At 40.6% G+C, this 23,481-nt stretch overlaps 2 protein-coding genes across 8 annotated transcripts; both read right to left on the bottom strand.

The window, feature by feature from the left end:
• Positions 1–38: 38 nt before the first annotated feature.
• Positions 39–9,144, bottom strand: LOC144093036 (ceramide synthase-like). Its single transcript, XM_077626293.1, has 7 exons — positions 8,677–9,144; positions 7,016–7,218; positions 6,429–6,512; positions 6,137–6,362; positions 5,008–5,103; positions 2,874–2,983; positions 39–2,120 (listed from the first exon to the last, which is right to left on the bottom strand). Exons 2-7 carry the CDS (start codon positions 7,138–7,140, stop codon positions 1,871–1,873), a joined length of 891 nt encoding a protein of 296 aa, XP_077482419.1. The 5' UTR covers positions 7,141–7,218; positions 8,677–9,144; the 3' UTR covers positions 39–1,870.
• Positions 9,145–10,259: 1,115 nt separating this feature from the next.
• On the bottom strand, positions 10,260–18,986 carry mazb (MYC-associated zinc finger protein b (purine-binding transcription factor)). Of its 7 annotated transcripts, none has more exons than XM_077626279.1 (8): positions 18,781–18,986; positions 17,818–17,929; positions 17,511–17,706; positions 16,185–16,573; positions 14,807–15,054; positions 14,045–14,108; positions 13,244–13,415; positions 10,260–12,159 (listed from the first exon to the last, which is right to left on the bottom strand). In XM_077626279.1, exons 2-8 carry the CDS (start codon positions 17,857–17,859, stop codon positions 11,816–11,818), a joined length of 1,455 nt encoding a protein of 484 aa, XP_077482405.1. In that variant the 5' UTR covers positions 17,860–17,929; positions 18,781–18,986; the 3' UTR covers positions 10,260–11,815. The 7 variants fall into 7 exon arrangements, with proteins under 7 accessions (XP_077482405.1, XP_077482408.1, XP_077482407.1 ...); XM_077626282.1 differs by having other exon boundaries at positions 17,827–17,929; XM_077626281.1 differs by having other exon boundaries at positions 17,818–17,868.
• Positions 18,987–23,481: the final 4,495 nt, after the last annotated feature.

Here is a 23,481-nt window from a genome sequence, read left to right as displayed (position 1 = left end):
TCATCAATGTTCTAAATAAATAAAGACGTGAGGCGAAATCAGGACAGAGAAGTATATTTCCGATAAGTTGGAGTGACATTACAGCCTTGACGTAAGGCTCAGAAGCAGAGTATATCATAATAACGGATGCATAAATATGCATTCAGAACCACAAAGCATATAAATAAATAAATAAATTAATAAATACAAATAAATAACAAGCATTTTGTTGGAATATACAGTACGTTGGGTCCCCCCGGTTCAGGGTTTATGGTTTGCTGTGTGGTCGGCATGCCCGGTTAGTAATCCGGATGTTTTGGCACACGCTTCATTCTTTGTTTCTATGTATTTTTTTGTTTTTGTTTTTTGTTTTAACTATACATATATACTTTTTCTTTTTTTTAAAGCCATGACCCACTTCTAGTAGAGTGTAGCTGCTACTTAAAAATAAAGACATGGCCAATTGATTAGCTCTAAGGTTCATAGAACCTGCGGCACGGTTTGCGTGATGGAAAAACTAATATTTTGAATGTTTTAAATTCAAATTCAAGCCCAAATGCATTAAAAGGCTATCATCGTCAATGAATCTTTTAAACGCGAGCATTGACCTCGCTCACATTAGCTGTGTCCCAATTGAGTAGCAATGCTACTATCCTATCTCGGGATGCTCTGTGGGTTACAAGAAGCCATCTTAAATGGCGACATGACATTGGAAAAAAAAAAGTACATTTTCAAAGTTCACAGTGGAGTTTTGAGCTATTTCAACCAAAACATAACAATTTCATTAAAAAAATTTAATCTTAATCTCCAGATGTGGTTAGCTTCATGCTATAAACCATCAACTTTGAACTTGCTTCATCAATGTGATTGTGATTTGTATTCAAATTCCACAAAGATCTTCTACTATGGTTTTTACTTATTTGAATGAAACTTTCCAAATTCAGTTGAATAATGTGACTGTTAACACTTGGTCATGATTAGCTTGATGCAACAGCAACATCACTTTGGAACATTTGAGAAATCGATTCATAAATTGGATCCAAAAACTTAATTATTTTCGATTTCATGGACCAGAAAAGCAGCAAAAAAATGTAGATGAACAGCACATTTGGTTACTGGGGGAGGAATGTCCTAAATTGGGACACAAAGTCAACAGAATGAAGTTGTATCTACACTTTAGGGTCAGTCGATTGTGATCAACAACTAAGGTGAGGAATGGAGAAAAAAAAATGACACTTGTAAAAAGAAAATAATAATAATAATGCAACACTGTCCTAATACTGATGTGGAAATGTGGACTTTACAAGAGCTATGTACACCACCTCCTAAAAAAAAGAAACAAAAAGCCAACTCATAGTGGAAAAGGGGATAAGGCAGCAGAATTTTGTCTTACGAGATGATCTGCAGGTTGCTTCTTACACGTTCGAGTGACAGTGACTACATAGAGGATACAGAGGAAACACTAACAAGCCAAACTTCTCCTTTAGCCAGGATGTTTTTTTTTCTTTTGTTTTTTTTTTGGTCATCGCGGTTGCTATGCTTGAATTCGGACTCCGGTCTACAGCAAAAGTTCTAACGTACAATATAATACATTCCTACGGACCCGCTGTTCCGGAGAGGCCGCCATTTGATCTACATTGAAGGAAAAGGTTCACCTATGCTTGCTCTACATCTGGGCTAAATCCTCTCGGGTCAGTCCTTCCCGTCACGGCGCCCGATGACATCACCAGAGAGCAACGGCACTCTCGTTAAAGACTCCGGTGACATTTGAGGACATCGTCTGTGAATATTTACCCTTCGCAAAGTTGCTACTTGTTCCCCCGCCCCCTCCCCGCCCCATGACATTGGTACATTCTCCGCTCCGCCGTCCCGCCCCCCTTTCCGATTCCTCTCAGTGGGTAGCCAAGTCGGAATCCGCGGACGCCGCTCTGTAGCCGTTGGCCGGCTGTGGCGTCGCCGTGCCCCCGTCCGTGGTGGTGGTCACGCCCGGGCGCCGTCTTTGGGCGCCCGTGAAGAGTCGCAGGGCGCCCCGGCAAATGAGCGAGAACCAATAGAGCTGAGGCGCCATGAGCAGGGCGGCTCCGAGGTTACAGTGCCACGGCACCGATAGGGGGACCAGGTGGAACGGAATGGATGCGTACCTGCGCCCCGACAAAGAAGACAGCGGGGGGAATTGGTTGAGTCAACGCCAAGGGTGACTGATGCGTGAGAGTAAGACTGCCACAAGCCATTATTTGGATGGTCAATTAATTAATCACCGATTGTTTGCGATGAGTCGACTCATTACTTCAAACTTTGGCCTTTACATTTTGGCTGTAAAATTGTTTTGGAAGAAACATTTTACATAGAAAATAGTTTACATAAATATTCGATATGCTACCGTTAATTGTATTGTTTTTGGGAGCAAAAGCAATATTTGCAAATATATAAAAATAATGTAAAAATACAAACTGTATCTGCATTGTAAAAAAAACATGTACTGTCTTTGCTTGTTTTAATATAGAAAATATAAATATATTGACTATTTCAGCTTTTGCCTTTTCTGTTTTTAATATTTAAAAGAAATGAATACCATTAAAAAATATTTGTTTTTTATATAAAATAAATATAAATAAATACAATGAAAAATAAAGAATATTAAGTTTTTTACTTGTTTTAAATTGAAAATGTGAACAAATAAATGGGAATATTTGCTAACAAGAGGCTAAAAAAGGGGTAAATGGACCATTTTTCGGTCACAAAAGTTTTTTAAACCATGTTAACAACTATCAAAATAGTTCTTGATTAGTTAGTTGTGAATTAATGGATACATTGTAGCAGGCCTACCGAAGGGGTGATAAGTTGCAGCCCTGTAGTTCAGCGTTAAGAGAAGAAACATAGGGGGGAAGACATACCTTCCATAGACGTAGTAGAGGTAAGGGAAGAGGAGGACTCGACAGATGAAAAAAGTGATCAGCATAAGAGCCCCATTCACTTTGTGCAGGAGAGTGTGTTGCTGTTTGTACTGAGAGTGGAAACAAAAGAGAGCAGAGAGACAGAGAAAAGCAAGCAGGAGTTTGCTTTGAGTGGACTCGGTTCATCTTTTCTTGGAAAGCCATACATAATGTTGATGCAAATTGGGGACTCTTAAGTTCAAATTGGAGTAAAGTAGAGAAACCCATAGATGGCGTAGATTTCATTTCATTTATTGAGGGTGCTGGATCTCAGCTAGCTATGGGCAGTAGGCAGGATACACCCTGAACTGGTTGCCAGCCAATTGCAGAACACATATGGACAAACAAGCATTCACACTGGAAATACACACCTATTGAGAATTGAGTGTTCAATCGGCCTATGGTGAATGTTTGTGGGATGCAGGAATAACCGGAGAAAACCCATGCAGGCAAGGAGAGAACATGCAAACTCCACACAGGGAGACCAGAGCCCGGGATTGAACCCTTGATCGGAGAAGCGTGAGGCAGACATGCTAACCACTTTCACCATGCAACAGTAGGAAGGATGTGGATGAAGTTTCAGACACTCAAACATATAGATTAGGAAAAATATGTAGTAAAGTGGTCGACAGAAGTAAACCATATATATTGATCGTGACAACTAAAGTACACATTTAACATTTTGTCAGGTTTCAGACCTGCTTGTGTAATTAATTGTTTAAAAAGAATCCCTGAAACAAGAATTGGGAAATCTTTAGAACACTAAATTTGGTAGGGATTTTTTTTACCGTTGCCCCCAAAATTTGACCACATTTGTTTAATATTACAAATATAACCTGCAGGTTTATTACATATTATAAATTATATCATACTCTTTTTATTGATCCTTGAGTTAATCTAAACACAAACATACTGGCAAACAATATAAAATACAAAACCGAATACAAATATAACCCTCCAATTTCGTTCTGCAGCTGCCGTTCATATATGTAAGAGTACTTAAATGTAAAGCCCTTTGACCACTGTGACGGGGTCAATAAAGCACTATATAAGTGTACTCCATTTATAGTTTCTTGACTTTAGCCATAAGGAAAAGGCAGTGACAGTATAAGGGTTTATAAGGGTTATATGTCAAATGGACATAACGACCTGGTCTGGCCAGATAATGCTAGCCAAACACAAGCTTCCTCCTCCATTGTTTCTAGAGTGAAAAGGTAGGCCTTCCCGCTAACGTCGCGGCTTTTGAGCTTATCACACAAGCACATAGACAGCTGACTGGGCAGAACGCAGAGGCAACGAGGAGGCGATAGCGTATCTGCTCGACGTATGCTAACAGCTGTAAAGGGGGGGTGGGGGGCTTACAGTACGGGTGTTTGCGCAATGTTTATTCAAGCAAACGGCGTTACCAAGCGATGACAGCTGCTCGTGTGGAGAGACAGTCAACAGGAGATATATGCAAGTGAAAAACCAGTTGCATGCTGGGATAGAAAACACGTGTACCCAAAGTCGTGGGGTTTAGAAGGGGGAATTGAAGGGCTAAAGCAGAGGTGTACAGACACGTTTTCGCCTATTTAAGTACAACTTTGTGCGCTCTAACTCGGTAGCTGCCATTGACTGCGGTAGACGTCTAATCCACTTTGGCCTGGGGGGCTGGTAGCGATTATTCAATGGCAGCTAAGTATTACTGTGTCCATCGCGAACGTAACAGTTAGTGTTAAAGGTCATCGTCGATAACGGACTGACTCACGTGAAATCAAAATAGTAGAGATCAGTTATATTAGTCGTTTCTATCAAAAATGTCATGGAAGATAATAAATAATATTTAAGTTGTAAACAAAAAAAACATGGTCCATAATATGTAAACCACTGTTTAAAATATAAGGAATTTAAGACGTACCAGCTAAAATTTTAATGTCTTTTTAAGGCACTTTATTATGACTAGACACCTAAAAAAATTTAAGAGACTGCTATTATCTTATACGATAGACATTAATGAATTAAGAGCCATTGTTCATGATTTATCATGTGCAGTAGCGGGGGCACGTGGCTACGTAGGTTTTGGCATGCCTAACATACAATATAAATGCACACCTACCTGGATAAGTATTTTTCCCAAGCAGACGGACGGAGTGCTGAGCTCGGCCATGAACATGACGCCCTGGAAATAATCTCCCTTTCCTTGGCGCACAAACTAGAGGGAGGGAGAGACGGACAGAAACTAATCACCGGTCCAGAAAAACAATTACACCTCGTATTCCACTGTAGGCGGGCTGCTGAGTGCACTGCCTGTAATTACGCCGCAGTGCAAATGCGCTTAAGTCAACAAATAGCATCTCCAGCAGACAGACGCAGCAGAACCATTGTATTTTTCAGACTATAAGTCGCTCAGGTGAAAAAGTCGCACCAGTGGTGAAGCGGAAAAAAAATGGATGATAAGTCACACTTGAGTGAAAGTCACAGGACCGACCAATCTGAGAAAAAGTATGATCCAAATATCCCCAAGCCCATCACGCTATTTTAAGAGCATTGAAATCGGATCAAAAAGATTGGGTGTTAAACTTGCATTTAGCGTAATTAATGGAGTATCATCATGTTTAATAAGAAAACTCTATTTGCTTATACATACACCACGGGGTTGAAAGTGTGCATGTATGTAGGGGTGGATGGATGTATTAGTGTAGTGTAAAAAAAAAAGTTTTATATTTTCATTTTAAAAGTGGTGTTTAACCCTTGTAGAGCACTCATTGGCTGCCATTGATACTAATCAATTTTGATTTCATGTGAGTTAGTCATAGCATACCATAGTATTTACAATTTTTAGTGTGGTATATGCACTCAATGAACTCTGGGATACTTTAGCTGACATTAACAACAATAGGCCTCCAATCCATTTGGACAGGGGGCACCTGGAAGTGAATAACTATTTACAATGAGAGGCGTCCAATTCATTTCAGCTCGGTGGACTAACTGGGAGTAACCGCTGCTAGCCACTCCCAGTCAAAAAGAATTGGATGTCTAATATGGTCAATGGCAGCTAAACCATGACTGTGTCCACGGCTAACATGTAGTGTGCTGTAAAGGAATGTGCTCCATTACTGACTATTACACCAAGTCAATAGGGGTTGGACATCATTTGCCATCAACAGCAGCCAATGAGTGCTCTGTAAAGGCATATACATCGCTGTAGCATTCAATATAGCATTTAAAGAGAAAATGGAGGTTACCACAGAAACGGGAAAGCAGACTGTAACCATGACGACGTGGTGCAGCACCATCAGGAACTCGCGGCGCAGGTAGCTGGTCAGCGCTGACGTCATGTGGCGGGGCGCGGCCGACGCCTCCTCGTGACCTTTGACCCGCAATTTGTACCAGTAGCACATGAACATAGCGTAGATGTCGTACACAAAGTAGGGGACGGCGAACATAATGTACGTGCTGGTTAACCAATGCCTGAAAGGACAGAGGAAAATTTGGAGTGTGATTGGGTTTTGGGGGTGTTTTCATTTGTTAACTTACTGGTCCTCGATTATGTCATGGCAAGAGGAAGCGATGATGTAGCCGGCAGAGGAAGCCATGACCGCTTGAATGGACGACACCAACCTAGAAAGTAGACAAATGATAAGCCATTTAATTTTTTAAGTGTATTTTTCAAAGGCTTTGTGGATAAACCCACACCTCAGAAACGTTCACTTCATGTTTCACTGAACTATTTTAAAATGGAAAGAATAGATTTTTTCATGGGATTTCAAAATACAGTTTTTGTAAAGAAAAAAATGAAAAAAAATTCTAATGGAGCCTCGTATGGTAACACTTTTGGCCATTTTTTTTAGTTAATAGAAAAATTAAATCTTTTTTACTTTGAATTTAAAATCTTCATTAATTTAGTATTTAAAGTATTTAGTATTTGTTTTTTTATATTATTTTATATTTGCTTTGAACGGCAATTATACAGTGCACCATATTGTTTCCTACTAAAACTGTCAAGGACAAAGTAATAAGTAAGTAAATAACATATTATCTATAAATTTGATTATTCTAGTGTACAAATAGGACAACTGTGACAATGAGTTCAAACAGATCAGATATCCCGAAAACAGTCTGACCTGGCCGATACGATGACGGCGTCGCCTTCGCTCCATCGCAGCGCCGGAATGGACTTGAGGCACTGTTTGGAGAGAAGGAAGAGGCCCGGGAAGAAGACAGAACCAGCGGCGAGGATGGTCAGCATGGTCCCTGGCCTTCTGGCGGATAGGCAAAAAGTCTGGCGGGCGATCTGGTCCTGGATATTTGTGTCTCTTTCTCCTCCCTGTGAGGTCAAAGGCTAATGTCATCACCGGTTATTGATCCTACAAAGTCCGACCGCGTGAATAAATCAAGAGAAGCGTTGAAGAAAAATTGCAACTCTTCTGATGACAGTAAAGGCTACTTTTCCTTTTTATTTAGGTGGTTTTGCTTACACGAGACCGCTGACTCATTAAAAAGTTGACATCCATTAGCAGCATTGCATCACGGAAAATGTGCTGAAATTCCTGGCAGCGTTATCAGGGGTTACATTTGTAGGCAACATGTTACTACGACGTTGACGACTCGGAATTTAATGACGTCGGTGTAAATACGAATAGATATATTGGCATGAAGCTAAAAATTGGGCTAAAGGTGCTGTAAAATGACACATGCGAATTTAAAATGATAGCAGGCCTTGTTTTGACACATCCACCAAAACAGAATTGGCTTACTAATGAAAGTAGATCCGAATTAATTTTCCTTTTGTAAAATCTCCAAAAGGAAAATGTTACAATCAGAATCGGCAACAGATTTTTTAAATTTGCAAGCATGCGATACATAGGCTTTTTATCCTATTGTTGCCATATGACTGCTCTTTTATTCTATTGATGTGTACTAGCTAGCGCAGCACAAAAAATGTAGGCATGAACGTCTACTATTGTTGTGATGTCATACTCAAATGCTTGGGGGGAAAAGTGGGTGTTCTCTGATATTGTTTTAGATTCAGACCTGTGAGATTTTAGAGCAAAATTCGTTTTGTAGATAGAAATTTATGTTAGAGGCCATTTTTTTTATTTTTTTGACATTGTCCTCATTAGGGACATTAAGGAAAAAAATCAATTTTACAGGGTAAGCAGAACTGAGAAAAACACTAGTTAAGACAATTATATTTAGCATTCTTAATTAAATTATTCTTCTATTTACTTAATAAGAAATATTGACCCTATCTTTGGCAGCAACATATGACAGGCAGAACAATTACCCTTTTCAATTAAATAGCAGGGGGCACGTCATTTACCTGTGCATTTACTTTTTCTAATTTTCTTTCTTGTCTTTGTGTGTTGTTTTTTTACAAACAGGCAAATAATGTGCCTGGGCTGAGTAAAAAATTGACATTTGGCCGAGAGAATGCATCTCTATATATAACAATGACGCTAAACTCGACAGCTAACATTAGCCGATGTCAACCAGTGAGCCCCGCCGGCTAAAGCACCTTTTACACTTTACAAGACGCTTTTAAAGAAAGTAATTCGCGTGCTGGTGACGGTTAAAACGCCGAATTTGACCCAATTCGAATGATACAAATGTGAAAATATGAAAATTGGCAACACGCGGCGTCGGCTCTTTAAATGACAAGGTATTTGTTTGTAGCACTTAGCATTCAAGCTAACTGGCTAGCATACCGGAGTTTGGTGCACATGTCGAGAGAGAGAGGGGGGGAAAAATAGAAAAACGGAATGTAAATAAGAATAATACTTACACGGAGGCGTCCGGTCAGCGTCCGCTGGAAACTCGCGTCCCGCGGAGGAAAGCTCGAGTGGTCCCGGGGGTATCCGCCGCGACGAAACACATGTTTTGCGCGGCCACTCGGACGCCTGGAGCGGGGTTAGCGGCCGGCCAAGCTAACGGTGGGATGGAAAAGGGAAGCGCGTGGCGGGAAAAGGGCACCGCGGGGCGGGGAAAACGGCACCGAAACGACAAAAAAAGCTTGGCTGAGCGGGCGTCAGGCGTCGAAGGAACGCTCCGGTCACGGTATCATTGCATCTCAGTGCCCTGCTCATCAACGTATGCGTCTCTTCTTGCTGCTGCAGCTGTTGACTCAACAGTCGGCGCCGCGGACTGCTGCGCCAGCTACTTGCGAACAGCAGCAGCAGCATCGAATCATGACGAGAAGGTTTTTGCAACGTTCGCTGGCCCATCTCTGCATGGTTATTTCCATGCACGTCGTCCCGGAAAATGACCTCGCGTTTCGGGACGCAAGGGCAGTGATTGCAAGGTGACTTTGGAAAATGCAATCCAGTGCAGGCGTCTTTTAAGTTTTTCTTTCTCTCCGAGGACCCCTTTTTATAATGTTTTAACTTTTTTAAATAATGTATTAACTTTAAAGTCTTAACTCATTGGATTAGACACCCATCACCGTCAATTGCAGTGAAACATAAGTCAATGCCGCCCTCTGATCTCATTTTCTGAACTGCTTTATCCTCATTAGGGTTACGGGGGGTGCTGGAGCCTATCCCAGCTGACACCCTGAATCGGTAGCCAGCCAATCACAGGGCACAAGGAGACAAAGGACAACTATGCACACACACACCCATACCTAGGGGCAATTTAGAGTGTCCAATCAGCCTACTATGCATGTTTTTGGACTGTGGGAGGAAACCGGAGTACCCAGAGGAAACCCACGCAGGAGAACATGCAAACTCCACACAGGTGGACCAAAGCTGGATTTGAACCCAGGACCTCAGAGCTGTGAGGCCGACACACTAACCACTCGCTCCACCGGGCCACTCAATGCCGACCTTCCCGGTTTGACGTCAATAGCAAGTGACTTTAAAATGTTAGTATACTAGATCTTACTTTTTACACAAAGTCTGTAAATTAAAGTGAGACAAAATGCTAAATAAAGTAGATCCTAATTACTAGCTAGCATAGCACTAGCAAACCAGGCATAATCATCAATTATGATTGTGACGTCACACCCAGAATAGCTCCGATGCATATTTTTATTGGGAAAAACTATGAAATGGTGACACATTTGCTCATCAAATTCATTTTCTACTTGCAAATTTACTATTATTAACTGTTTACTGTTATTTTTAATATGAAATAAATAAAACCTATAAATAAAATGTAATAATCCAGAGCTATATATATATATATAAATACACACGCACACATATATAGTTTTTTTTATCTATGTATATTCTCTCAAAAACAGAGTATTCTTTAGCTATATTGTTTGTTTTTAAAAGTAGTTTTTTTCTTTTTGTTGAATTTTGTCTGCTTAAAAAAACCTATCCCATTCAATATTCTCCAACACATTAAAAAAAACACCACACCATGCATGTTTACCCATTTTACTTGAAATAGTCCAAATTACAAAATCATAACATGAGCTCTACTCCATCTACAAAATAACCTAATATTCATGACTGTAATAAGCATCAAGGTTTTTGTATGTTTTCTCTTTTTTAGCACTAACCCTTTAGACATGCATACTGTTGAGAAATATAAAAATATAAATATAAATACATCCCATTAATATTCTGAATGAAGCCCATGACTAAGATCTGATCATCATAAAAGAATGAAAATGCAATTGGTTATGATAAGGCATTAGATGAGCCGTACAGATTTCTAGAGGTATTTTTTTGTGTTTTTTTTATCGTAGTGTAAATGGAAGTAAAATCAAACAATGTTAAGTAAATGACATTTTCTCAACACCTAGGAAGGAAGAACATTTTCAACACAAGAAAAAAAAAAAGTGACATTATAAACATAATCACTCAAAATCTGAAACGTTGCAACCGGTGAGATCCATCCAAATAAAAGATTAATTAATGTTAGGTGCTATACACACTAAATCTAGTCTCTAATGTTTACTCATTGGACTGGCAGGTAGAGAAAATAAAATTTTAAAAAAATTAAAAAAAAGACTATGGCAATAATGTTACAATCAAATAAAATGGCTGACAAAATTATTATTTTTTAAAAAACAAGACATGTTGGTATTATTGTTTACAACCTTAGTGAAAGCACTCAAAGTTCATTTTGGGGTGAGAAGCCCAGTTAGCTTGTGTTCATGCAAAAAGGTAGTTGGTTTTTGTTTTGTTTTTTCCATTGAGGTGCAGCGTCAAAGTGTTGATTCAAAGTCTTTTGTTTTCAGATTCAGAGAGGAAGACCTTAGCGTCAGAAACTCATTCTACGGTGGAACCTCCCAAATTCTCAACTCATTGGCAGCCATTTTCGGCCAGAGTTGTCCGATCCATTTGGACGGACACCCGTCACATGACCGTTCACAGACAATATCTAAATACAATGCGGGTTTTTGTATGTGTATTTTCCACATTTCTTGTTTAAAAACAAACAAACCCACACTTCAGAAACTCTCACACTCCGTTAGCATGGGCTTAGCGATTGGACATCTACTGCCGTCAATGGAACCCAGTGAATTGACTTATGAGTTATCGCATTCATTGCCTGCCCTCCCTGTTCAAATGGATTTGACAGCTATAAACTGTTAATGGCTGCCAATGAGTTAAAGGAGCCAACAACGCCTAGTAATTAATTACGCGCTATCGAATTGGATGTCTATCAATGTGAATAACAGCCAGTGTGCTCAAGTGTTTAGTACATTAAAGTTTAAACCTGCCTTTTTTGTTGTTCATGACTACAAGTCGCACTACAAAGCTTTTTCAGACGGAACTCTCACTTCAAATGGATTGGACGTCTATTGCCGTCCTGCGTTTAAAAAATTAAAAAATAAAAATTGACGAATTCATGCTGAAATGTAGCTTTGAAATGTGTTTCAATAGATTGGCATCCCCGCAACACTTGGCTTACCTTGCCCTCTGACTGTTTTATTTATTTATTATTATAATTTTTTTTGCCGTCCGGCGCTAACTCTGCGACTGCGGCGCGGCGATGCTGGAGCAGTCCGTGACCAGCAGGTCAACCACGGCGCCGCCGGCCACGTAGACGGTGGGAGCGTTCACCATGTTGGCGAGCGAGACGGAGCTGCCGGCGATCGCGTCGGAAGTGGTGGGGCTCTGGGCGCCCTGGTTGTTGGCGTGGGTGCCCATGTGACCTTGGAGCTGGGTGGGCGTCTTGCAGTGGACGCCGCAAAGATGGCAGACCAGGACGCCGCCGGATGCCGTGCCGCCGAAGCCGCCCGGGCTGTCCTTCCATTCCTGGCCGTGGTGCTTCTGGGCGTGGACGCGTAGATACGTCAAAGTGGTGAAGCCTGATGAAAAGAAGAGTTTAAAGTCAGGCCAGGGTGGAGACCAAAATTCATCCATTTTTATATGTGCTGACCATTATCATGGTCGTGGGTGGATACATTGTTTGGAGCCAAAAAATGGTTCAAATCCTCTTCTACGGGCCAATAGTACCGTATTTTCACGACTATAAGGCGCACCGCATTATAAGGCGCACCCCCAATGAATGACATTTTTCCATATATAAAGCGAACTGGATTATAAGGCGCCCTGTCTATTTTGGAGAAAATTTAAGACTTTTAAGTGCGCTTAATAGTCGTGAAAATGTGGTAGTATTTTTAAATCTTGTTACTGCTATTGACATTAAAGTTGTAGACCGTGGTCCATGACAAAGTGATTTTAAAGTGAAAAAAATGTATATGATACTATTTCAATATTCAAAAATGTTTTACATTTGAAAAAATAAGGAAAAAGGGGTCAATATTTTCTTGATTTAAAAAAAAGAAAAATCAAGAAAAGAAAAACCAGTCATTATCAAAGATTAGATTATTTTCAAATGAGGGAAAATAGGGAAATAACCAGTTTTTAATCATTTTTTAAATAATTTATAAAAGAAAAATATAAATAGTACTTGGAAAACTATCCCTATTTTTTAATATATTTTGAGTTGACTGTTTTCAATATTTCCTTAATGTTATATCAAATAAAAATATTGTATTTCTTTTTTTAAGTATAAACTGTAATTTTGGAACTAATTATAAAAACTAATTATCATACTGAGTATGAGTCGTATTTTTTCAGGGCATATTTTTTAAATCAGAAATCAAGAGCAAACATACAATAAAGTAAGAATATTAAAATGGGGAACATCAGGCTAAACGGGCATCTGTCAAGAAAACCCAGATGACAAAAGCCAAAAAAAAAAAACCAACAGGCTGCAAGTGGTGGGAGAATAAAATCAAAAAAACATACATAAGTCGCACTCGAGTATTAGTGGCAGGCTCAGCCGCACTGAAAAAAATTGCGGCTTATAGGCTGGAAAATACGGTTCTAGATAATAATGTCCTCCGTCAAAAAAAAAAAAACTTTGCTCCATACATGTGGACTTACTGCGGTTGCACAGGTGACAAATGTGGTGTTGCGATTGGTTGTGCACCCTCATGTGATCTGTGATGTAAGCGGCCGACAGGAGTTTCCCGCAGATGTGGCACGGGACCTTTTCCTCATGGCGGATCATATGCGCACGCAAGCGGTCTTTTGTGGCAAAACTGGACTCGCACGTCTGCAACAGACGACAAAAAACATCCCATTTATTCATACTTGAGATCAACAAAAATTCACATCTCAAAATATAATAGTGAGTACTTTTAGAAGACTACTTACAGCAATTTTCCATTTTTTAAACTCTGTCATAAATTCTCAATATAAATTCATTATCATCAAGGTTTTAGGAAGGAAAAGTATTTCAATATCTAATTTTTTTGAACCAACCTTTCATTGCCAAAAGTTGACATCCGTATAAAAATAAGTCATTTGCCAATTTTCTTCTTATAATTTTGCGACTTTTTCTCCCAAAATGACTTCAATGTCCTAATATGACGTGAAAATTAAAAAGTCGATGCCCATGAAAAATAAGCAACAAAACCACTTTAATCTTGTATGTAATATGATTTGAATCTTGTAATATTATAATATGGACTTAATGGTCATCATATATCAATGATGTTGACTAGTACTTATTTTTTAGGTTGAATACTTATTTATTATGTATTGATGATGTATCTGTTTGCGGTTTGTGAAGCTTTAAAGCTCATTATACATTATAATGATAATAAAAGCATTCAATTGAAATCACTGTCAATGGCAGCCAACCCATTGAAGGCAACATTTATCCAATCAACACGGACTTACCGGACATTTGAACGGTCGCTCGGAAGAGTGCACCTGTCGCACGTGACTGTTAAGATGGTCAGGCCTGGAAGGGAAAAGATCAAATGCTGAATGTCAGAATTCATTGTTTTACTAGTAATATTTTTTAGCTGCATAAAGCAATGGATGCATTCTCAGGGTCAGAAAAGGTAAAAATATTAGCATCGAATTCACTGGTTAGCTTATTATCATACAAAAATGTAATTTTCTCCGATTCCTGGGAAAATTGGGTGAATTTCGTAAAACTTATTGTTAAAGGGGTTTTCCAAATAAAGATTTTTTTCTATGGCTAGCTAGTCTGTTAATTAACTTGAGTTGGAGTTTGATTTATTTCATAAAGGGACAGTACATATTAATGATATATGTAAATGTGTAAGATTATAGCCAAAGGCTAATAATAATAAAAATAATAATAATTGTCAACTTTGTTTCTTGCTAAAACAAAATTAATGTAGGCCTTGAGAAAATAAATCATCATGATCAAGGGCCCCATAAAATAGCCAATATTTACTGTTTTTAAAAATTGAAAAATAATCATGTTTCAAAAAAATTTTTCATTTGTTATTTGTTTAGTTAAATAAAATACAAATATTGAATAAAAGCGAATATTTACTGTTTTTGTTTTGAAATCCAACACAAAAATGATCCAGTATTTTCCTTTTTTTGACTGAAAAAAAGTACTTATTACCTATTTTAATTATGAAATTAAATGGAGTAAAAAGTGGATTTAGACGACAATCCAACCTTGAGAAAGCCTTGCTGCAGTGAGGGCAGATGTACGGCTTCTCCACGCCGCCCTGGTGGGATCGCACGTGGTGACTCATGCGATCCTTCCTCTTGAAGCGTTGCTGACAAATCGGACAGGAAAAGGGCTTCTCGTCCGAGTGGGAGAGCCGGTGGCGGTTCAGGTGGTAAACGTCGCGGAAGGCTTTGCCGCACGTCTCGCACGCGTGGTTCTTTCTCACCGGCGCCGGGTTCTGATTGGCCGGCCGCTGAAAAGGCAAACATGAAAGAAACATTCAAGGAAGGAAACAAGGCAGGACATTAACACACATGCAAAAAACACCCTGTTAGTGTGGATGAACCACTCGTATAAATCGAACACGGGACATATGACGGATTGGACGTTTATTTCTGTCAATGGCAAACAGTCGAAACAACGGTGCGATATTTGCTCTGGATGTTAGAGGGCTTCTTTTTTTTTGTTTGCAGAGAGCATGCAGGGGAACGGGGTGGCGACTTCTGGGAGGTTTTCTTATACGCAAATAGAGAAATGGAGTTGGGAAGAAGTCCTCATTACTTCACAAGTGGATTAAAAAAAGTTTACACACCACTGTCAGGTTTCTACGTTGCATAGAAAATAATTCTGTTTTTTTTCCCCACATTGGATTATGTTAGAGGTGAAGTCATTTAAATTCACAGCAGGTTTTTCATGTTTGTGCTCAAGAGCACTCAAGGACAAATTTCTATCAAACTTGCATCAAATAAATGTGATATTCAACGAAATAAGGGATTCATTAAAAAAAAAAAAACATGACTGAATTTGACTTCTCGAAGGGAAATCTGCTTTTTGAGTGTTTCAATTTATTTTCTTAGTTCTTAATTAAAATGTAGGACAGGTAAATAATCTCTAAAATTTATTTAAATAATATTTTATTTAAAATCTTTTTAAGGGGGACTGCAAGTTTTGACATTTTAAGTCAAAACGCCCCAAAAAACCCACTTTTTTTGGTGAAAAATTTAGTTTGAATTTTCTAAAACTCTAAAATTTTCTAAAATATATAATAAAGTTACATAATCATATTCTCAATTTGCTCAGCACAGAGCTAAAATGCCAAGCTCAGTAAAGTGACGTTTTCTACGAGCCGATCAGTCGCAAAAACAATCGGCGAATAACCAAAATACCCCTTTGCGGCAACCCTAGCGTCGTGATCGGACATCTGTGGCCGTCGACGGCCCGGCCCGGCACGGAAGGAGTTAACCCGACGAAATCCTAGCATTCGAACAGGGGTGTGTAGACTTTTCCTCGCTGCTTCGAAGGGGGCGAGCGTTCCTTTAAAGAAACAACATGCTGGAAGGTCGGGAGTTGACGACAGCCATTTTGCACAAAGCCCTGACCCACCTGTACTGTCGCCCCTGTGGCCATGACGACAGCAGCAGGAGGCGGAGCAAGGGGGGGGTTAACACTAGCCACTACGTGGGGCGCGTCCTGACTGACCGACGGCGCCGGGGCGAGGAGGGGAAGAGCGGAGAGGTGCAGCAGGGTGAGGGGCACGCCGGGGGTCCTCTCCGCCCTCCCTCCGGCCCCCGCCATCACCGAGGGGACCACCGCCGCCAGCAGCTGGCCGGCGGCGCCCTCCTGCGCCCCCTCCGCCTGCTCTCTGGCCCTGTCCTTCATGCGTACCCCTGTGTGGACCGACTGGTGCCGCCGCAGGTTGTAGTTGTTCTTGAACTGCTTGTTGCAAAGGGCGCAGATGTGCGGTACGCGGGCTGGCCGGGACATCGGTTTCACTGCCAAACAAAGGGGAAAAAGAAATAAATACAATCATAGTCGTTCTTTTTCAATGAATACACGCTGTACAACTGATACGGTGGAAAAATTATCTATCGCCATATGGGCCATTTGATACAATATCAATATTGGATTGGATTGGATAACTTTATTCATCCCGTATTCGGGAAATTTCATTGTGGCAGTAGCAAGAGGATGATTAGACAGAACAACAAAGCAAAAGCACAAAGTACAAAGCAAATCAGAGTAAATGGGATCATTAAGAATCACCAAATCAAATCATTATGACAGAAAAGCAGCAAAAACACAAAACGTGCAAGAGTGGACGGAGCTACCGCCGCTCTATCTATCTCATCTCATCTCATTTTATGAACCGCTTTATCCTCATTAGGGTGCCGGAGTCTATCCCAGCTGAATCCGGGCCAGAAGCCTCATATGTAAAGATATTTAATTATCTACTAATACTTGAAAATAGTGGTTTCGACTTAACATCTGACAGTGGCGGTGCATTTTTTTGGTTTTCGGAAGGATCCAGAGTTGCCAAATGTCAAAAATCATATTTCGTAGTGAGTAAAGAGAATTTTCAGATTTTGTGACCATTTTTCCAAGTGGCATTTACCAGGGATGGTTACAAAAATAACGGTCAATAGGATCAAATTTTCTCATGTTTTCAAATTGTTTCCTTTTTGAAATAGTTAATTCTTGCAAAGAAATAAGTAAAGCAAATAAATCAACTATTATTCACGTTTTGAGGAAGGAAACTAACACGTGTCTACAGTGCTTAAAACAACTGATGAAAATGTACACGTATTGTTAAAATATAATATAAAAAGTCGTCGACATCAACCTTTGAACTTCCCGGCGACCCTTCGTTCAATTTCTACTCGATTTTGACGTGGGTTTTTTTTAGGACAGCGACGCGGTATGTCGGCGTACCTAACGAAGTGGCGGCGGGGTGCGGCTCGGCCCCGTGGACCTCGATGGGCATGGGCTCCTCTTTGAGAGCGGTGGTGTCCACGGTGGAGGGAGGCTGAGTTACGTGCTCGGTGGGTGGGGTTTGGGGAGAGCTGCTGTGGACCGCCATGAGCTCCGATTGGAGGCCCCCCTCCACTTGGTTTTGGGTGGGAGCATTCTAGAGACACAAGAAGCCATCATCACATAAAGGGTACACTTCCATCCTGGCTACTGCCCAAGTATGAGCTAGTGTAATTTTGAATAAGAACAAAAAAAAAGAGGGTCTCACCAAGCCTACCTGGAAGAGGAAATTGCTCCACGCAGCATCCATTTTGTGCCACTGAGATGGAGATTAGAAAATCAGCTTCTGGAGGGCGACCTACGCATGATTTGGGGGGGCCCTCCAAACATAACAAAAACAAAATGAAGCCAACGCCACCCGGATGTTGAAAAACTAAATTAAAACGGTGTTGTTGTTTTTTTAGTGGCGTGCCAAGCTGCTGATGTCACGGAGTTGGCATGACGCCGTTGAACCAAATGGGTGCAGCAGAGAACGATCGTCGGTCGGATAGCACCAAGGTCCCCTTCGACCTCCCTTATTTGGACCTTTGACTGGACTAAATTCGAGCCGTAGTAGCAGGTCACCGCAAAAAAAAAAAACACCCAATTCGGCCGCCTAAAAGCTCCCGTCCGAATTTCACAACACTAAAACCCCCCAGTGAAATAAATCTTTTTTTTTTTGTTCCCCGTGACTGCGCATATGGGTAATAAGACACGTAATCTGTCAGCCCGTCAATTCATGCTTTGTTTTAACGAGTCAATCTCTTGTTTTGCGAGCTCCTCCGTTTAGGCCGCTCGGTTGTTTTCCAAAGCCTCGCTGTCGAGTTAAGCGCGCGCCCGGGCGAGCGACGCCCTCGCCGGGCCGCGGCCCGTCGCCCCACCTCGGCCGTTGAGCCGCGAGGATGTCATCTTTCTTTTTTTATCGCCCGCTCTCCCTCCGCCCTCCCTGTGTCTTTCTTCCTTTTCTTTTTTAATTCCTCGTTCTTCTCCCCCTCCTCTCCTTTTCTCGCCGCGCTATGTCCCACTCGCTTTTTAAAGGGATAGGGCTTCCTCTTCGGAGCAACCCCCCTCGCTTACTTCCGTCTCCCGCGGTCCCGAGTCCGGTCGGTCCTCCCCCGTCCTCGCGGTCCTCCTCCCCCACCCTTCCTTCCTTGTCTGCCCGGGCGTGTCGGCTCACACAAAATGCACTCACGGTTTGCTTTTCTCCGGCTCGGTGCCACCGTGGCTCGGGCTGGCTCGCACGCTTTTCCCCCCTCGTCTCGGAACCAGCACTGCCGCCGCCACTTTTTTTTTTCTTTCTCTTTTTTTTCTTTTCTTCTTCTTCTCCCCCCTCTCATCAAAGACCGAGCCTCGGACCCGTCTTAAAGGGCGGTGCGCAGCGATCCTTCCCGTCGGCCTGCAATAATGATGTCAGAGTCAGATATAGCAACGCTGCGCCGCTCGGTTTGCGAGCACACAATAGACGAGGATTTAGTAGGTCGAATTCGGAATATTACCAGCCGCGTTTTCACATCTACGAGGAGATTACTGTGAAATAACAGACACACACACATATGAGATACTCTGGAGTGCTCTGTATTGATTTAGGAATTGAAAGCTACCATTTATATTTGCTGCCATTGACGGCGATGTACGTCTAATCCGTTGGCATTGAATGAGGCCACTCATTGACACGAATAGACGTCCAATCTGTTTGGGCTTCAACCTGCACAAGGGACTAAAGATGTAAATTAGCCTTCAGATATCATCTTATATATTTACAAATTGAATTGAATGCTTTTATTGTCATTATACAAGTATAATGAGATTTAAAGTTTTCCCCACAAAGTGCACAAATAACCACAAACAGACAAACAAATAAGTAATAACTAAGTAGTCAACATCAGTAGTTACAACATACATAAGTAGAGAAGTGCACAAATAATAACAACAAATAATTAAATCATCAATAAATAAGTAGTCAACATATTCATTCATTCATTAATATGTACTGAATCAAATCAATTTAAATTGATGGTGGCATTTTTGGCTTTTCCCACACAATGAGCCAATAAACTTTACTCCTAGCTAGAATGTATTGTGAGCCTATTGCCGTCAATGGCAGTGAAAGATGACTATTCATCAAGTGTTAAATAAAAAATCTTAAATTCCCCTCATAGTTGTAGTGTTTTATCATCCATGTTTATTTTTCATTCATTCATATTCCATACCATGTATCTCTTTTCAAATAAATTCTCACCTCAGACCTTAATAAAACACGATCCTTCACCGACACCCTCTCCACGTAAGATTTTCCTGTCCAGAATCACATTTTAACAAAACACTTCCAAATAAACCTTTACCTCAGAAACTTTCGCTACATGGATTGCCATCAAAACCACCAAAAGAGGATCACAGACATGTTTTTTTATTTTTAAAATTGTAAACAATTTGTGAATAAACTCCCACCTCAGAAACGTTCACTCCAAGAATTTTACACCCATTGTCAATGAAATCCAGAGAGTCAATGACCAATAACTGAGTCTGGAAAAAAAAAGATAGTGTTAATATCAATTTATTATCTTTAGTTCAAAGCACCCATTTCATTTCAACATCCGGTGAGCCGCTAAACCAACATGGACAAGTCGTCTCCTAACATAGCACACTTTCCCCCAATGACCCAAAATAGGCATGTTGGCAAATGACCAGTCTTTGTTTCAAGAAGGTTGTCTCTCTATGCATGCACGTGTCCCGATCCCAACTCAATAAGCCCGACGAAAAAGCTTTTGGGCCTCAGCAGCGTCAACGACACCCCCGTCGAGCGTACGCTAACAAAAAGCTGCTCCGGTCACAGCCGCCGATCCGGCGGCTCAGTCGAGGCCCCGTCCACACTTTCCGTTTTTTTTTTTTACCGCTCGTGCTTTCCGTGAAGTCCTAAATTGAAATACAAACACTTCAAACAAAAATGGAATTAAACAGCTTTTACATTCCAGTGTCCAATTAAAAAAAATATTATAATAATTGTAAAATAAAATAAAAAATGGAGGTCAAGAGTTGGTTGGAGACAACATTGCTTTGTAGTATACACTACTCAAAGCCGGATTTTTCTGGTTTCTGGGGAAATTGAAAGATAAACCAAAAATTCTTGACGACTTCTGCAAGTCAACTTCATTTGACCTCATACTCATAAGGTCATGTTAGATTTCTTGGTTCCCACAATTTCAGGCTCATCCTGGTTGGTACTCGGACGTTTGGTCGCCGGACGTTTGGTCGCCCGGACGTTTGGTCGCCCGGACGTTTGGTCGCCCGGACGTTTGGTCGCCGGACGTTTGGTCGCCCGGACGTTTGGTCGCCGGACGTTTGACAACATGACAGAGTTTACGGTTGAAACCAGCTCTCAAAATTATATTCACCCAGGTGACCAAACGTCCGGGCGACAAAACGTCCGGGCGACCAAACGTCCGGGCGACCAAACGTCCGGGCGACCAAACGTCCGGCGACCAAACTTCTGGTTACGACCCTGGTTAAACACCCCAAATTCCTTCATTTTTGGAGTAGTGTATACGTACGTACATACATTTTCTATTTAATTCAGGTATCATTCAGATAGATGTGACATCATTAGCATTTGACGCTATCTGAAGTAACTTTCTTAAAAGATTCGGCTATCTGTTCTTGGCAAAACATTGAACTCTTGGGGTAAGTTTGGGACGCTTTAAAGTTGCCACATTACGACAACTCACAGGTCAATTAACGCGAGTCACTGCAAGTTTGTCAAAAACAAAATCAATTCTTGAAAAAAAAAACAAGGATGAAAAGACAGAACCGTTTGTCGAAAGTCAAAAGCTTTGCGTGACATAGACAGTTCTTCAAAAACAGTATTCTGTTCTTGACAAACCACCATTAATTGATCAAAGCTGAAAACCAAACTCAAATCTGATATTTGCCCCAAACTATTAAACGGCAGGCGCTTTCTAGATCTTTCAATCAACAAAGCTGCGTTTACGCAACACGCTTAGGCTAGTTTCTCCAAAACAGGATCTGTCCTTGATTAAACACAACTAATGAAAAACCAATAAGTACACCAAGTATTTACCGAAAAAGGAGATTTGTGAATGTCCAATTTAAGATGCATGGCAAATTTCTCAACAATACTACTGGCAAACATTGATAAAAAGCTCAATTTCACATCCACTAAGAAATCCTATCTTCCTGTATGATACCTGAAATGAAATGTTCCAAAAAATCTATGCGTAAATGACACGTTTCTTGTGTTGTCTTCTAGTTATTGTCTTTCAAAGTGGCATCGTAATGTGACTTCACTGTTCAACACACATACATAAATCATGAACGATCAACAACCCCTTATGAATAATCCTTAATACCTCAAACACAAAGCACACCTGACAGTATTTTTTTGTTTGTTTTTGTTTTGTGTTTGTTTACATAGTGAGAACAAACGACGACAGCTACAATCAGGATTGCCTATTGACAACTCTAAAAAAAAAAATGCATTTGGAGTCAAGTCGTTTTCCCTAAAATATTCAACACTCATTTGAATACAGTACTGTATATCAAAATTACTGTTCGGCATCTGTGTAACTCTATAAAACGGCGCTTTTGCTTATAATATTCCACATAAATATGTACAATAAAGATCCAAAATGGGTGAGACGGCTACGTTACATTTCCAAATGTTTGGTGATGCTTACGAATGTCATTTGCACATTGAGCTCATGCATTGAAGTGACGCCTTTAGACACCTACACGTTAAGATACTTATGTATATGCCTGAATTATTCATATCATTTTCCTCATTTATACATTTAGTCTCTTTACAAACATTCACTTGTGGTCATCAATGACACATTTTGATCACGTGACGTCCCTTTAAGAAATCCTTAAAAGGCATTGGTGACGTTTTGTATTTTTTTTTCTCCTCCTAGGCTCAATACAAAAAAGAAACCATTAACTATTTTTGTTTTTTAAACACGTTTCGCACCGTTGGCGGCGACAAACGTCCGATTCGATTGAGTAAGAATGAATGAATAAACTCACCCCTCAGAAAGTTTCACCGGCGGTCAAATCGAATCCGACGTCTACCGCTGTCAAAGGCAGCCGACGAATTCATCAGCAGTGCTTTTATATATCTGGACATGACATACAAATACAGTGAGTACAGAAACAATATCCCAGTGTTTTTTGTTTTTGTTTTTCTCTCTCCCGGTGGTCCTCTTAGTTTCTCCATTCCAGCTTAGAACATCATAGAAGAAGACGCGGCCGTTGAATCGGAAGAAAATTCCAAAGTTTTCTAGAAAGTATAAAAACGAAACACGAAAGACTACTTGTTTTTCATGTGGTGTTTACATTCCTCTCCTCTCTGCCAGCCTGAGTGGATAAAGGGCAGGCTGCACCTCATGACCTAAAAGGGGCACCGAAAAATCCCCTCAAACTGGGGTCTACTTGGGGTCCTCCATTTTCCGTCGGAAAATGCAAAAAAAATTCCAAAATCTACATCGCTTGGTAGTTTTTTCTAGATGTTTACATCAAAGTACCACCGCAACAATATTTTTCAAGTAACGAGCTAATGACGAATGCTAACTCAACATCTCCCAGTGAATGAGTTAGCATAATTTTGTTCTTTTATCAAATCATAAGTGAAAAATACATGAAAAAAAACTCAATAATTGCAGTCTCAATTTTTCCAAGTGTTAATCTGATACCATTTTCACACCCAATACGATTCCTATACACGACCGTGCAATCTCGATACTGTACCGATACTATGCTGTTTGAAAAAAACATACAAAATATTTTCAATTGGGTCAGGTTACTACCGTTTACTTTGTCGTTTCGATAACTAACGTCCCACGCCAGCAGAAGATTTCTTCTTCTACGGTTTTATGGCGGTTGG

The sequence above is a fragment of the Stigmatopora argus genome, chromosome 18 (assembly GCF_051989625.1).
Source record: "Stigmatopora argus isolate UIUO_Sarg chromosome 18, RoL_Sarg_1.0, whole genome shotgun sequence".
NCBI classification, from domain to species: domain Eukaryota; kingdom Metazoa; phylum Chordata; class Actinopteri; order Syngnathiformes; family Syngnathidae; genus Stigmatopora; species Stigmatopora argus.
Note: the sequence above shows the minus strand (reverse complement) of the source record. Positions and strands in the feature narration are given on the sequence as shown.

Excerpts from the sequence above, each read along its gene's own strand:
- LOC144093036 (XM_077626293.1), bottom strand. The coding sequence starts at position 7,140 with ATGCTGACCATCCTCGCCGCTGGTTCTGTCTTCTTCCCGGGCCTCTTC. Across the intron at positions 6,513-7,015 it reads GCCGTCATCGTATCGGCCAG|GTTGGTGTCGTCCATTCAAG; the intron begins GTCAGACTGTTT and ends TCTACTTTCTAG. Across the intron at positions 2,984-5,007 it reads TGGGAAAAATACTTATCCAG|TACAAACAGCAACACACTCT; the intron begins GTAGGTGTGCAT and ends TTCCACTCTCAG.
- mazb (XM_077626279.1), bottom strand. The coding sequence starts at position 17,859 with ATGGATGCTGCGTGGAGCAATTTCCTCTTCCAGGTAGGCTTG. Across the intron at positions 15,055-16,184 it reads CCACAGGGGCGACAGTACAG|CGGCCGGCCAATCAGAACCC; the intron begins GTGGGTCAGGGC and ends TTGCCTTTTCAG. Across the intron at positions 14,109-14,806 it reads TGCAGCAAGGCTTTCTCAAG|GCCTGACCATCTTAACAGTC; the intron begins GTTGGATTGTCG and ends TTTCCCTTCCAG.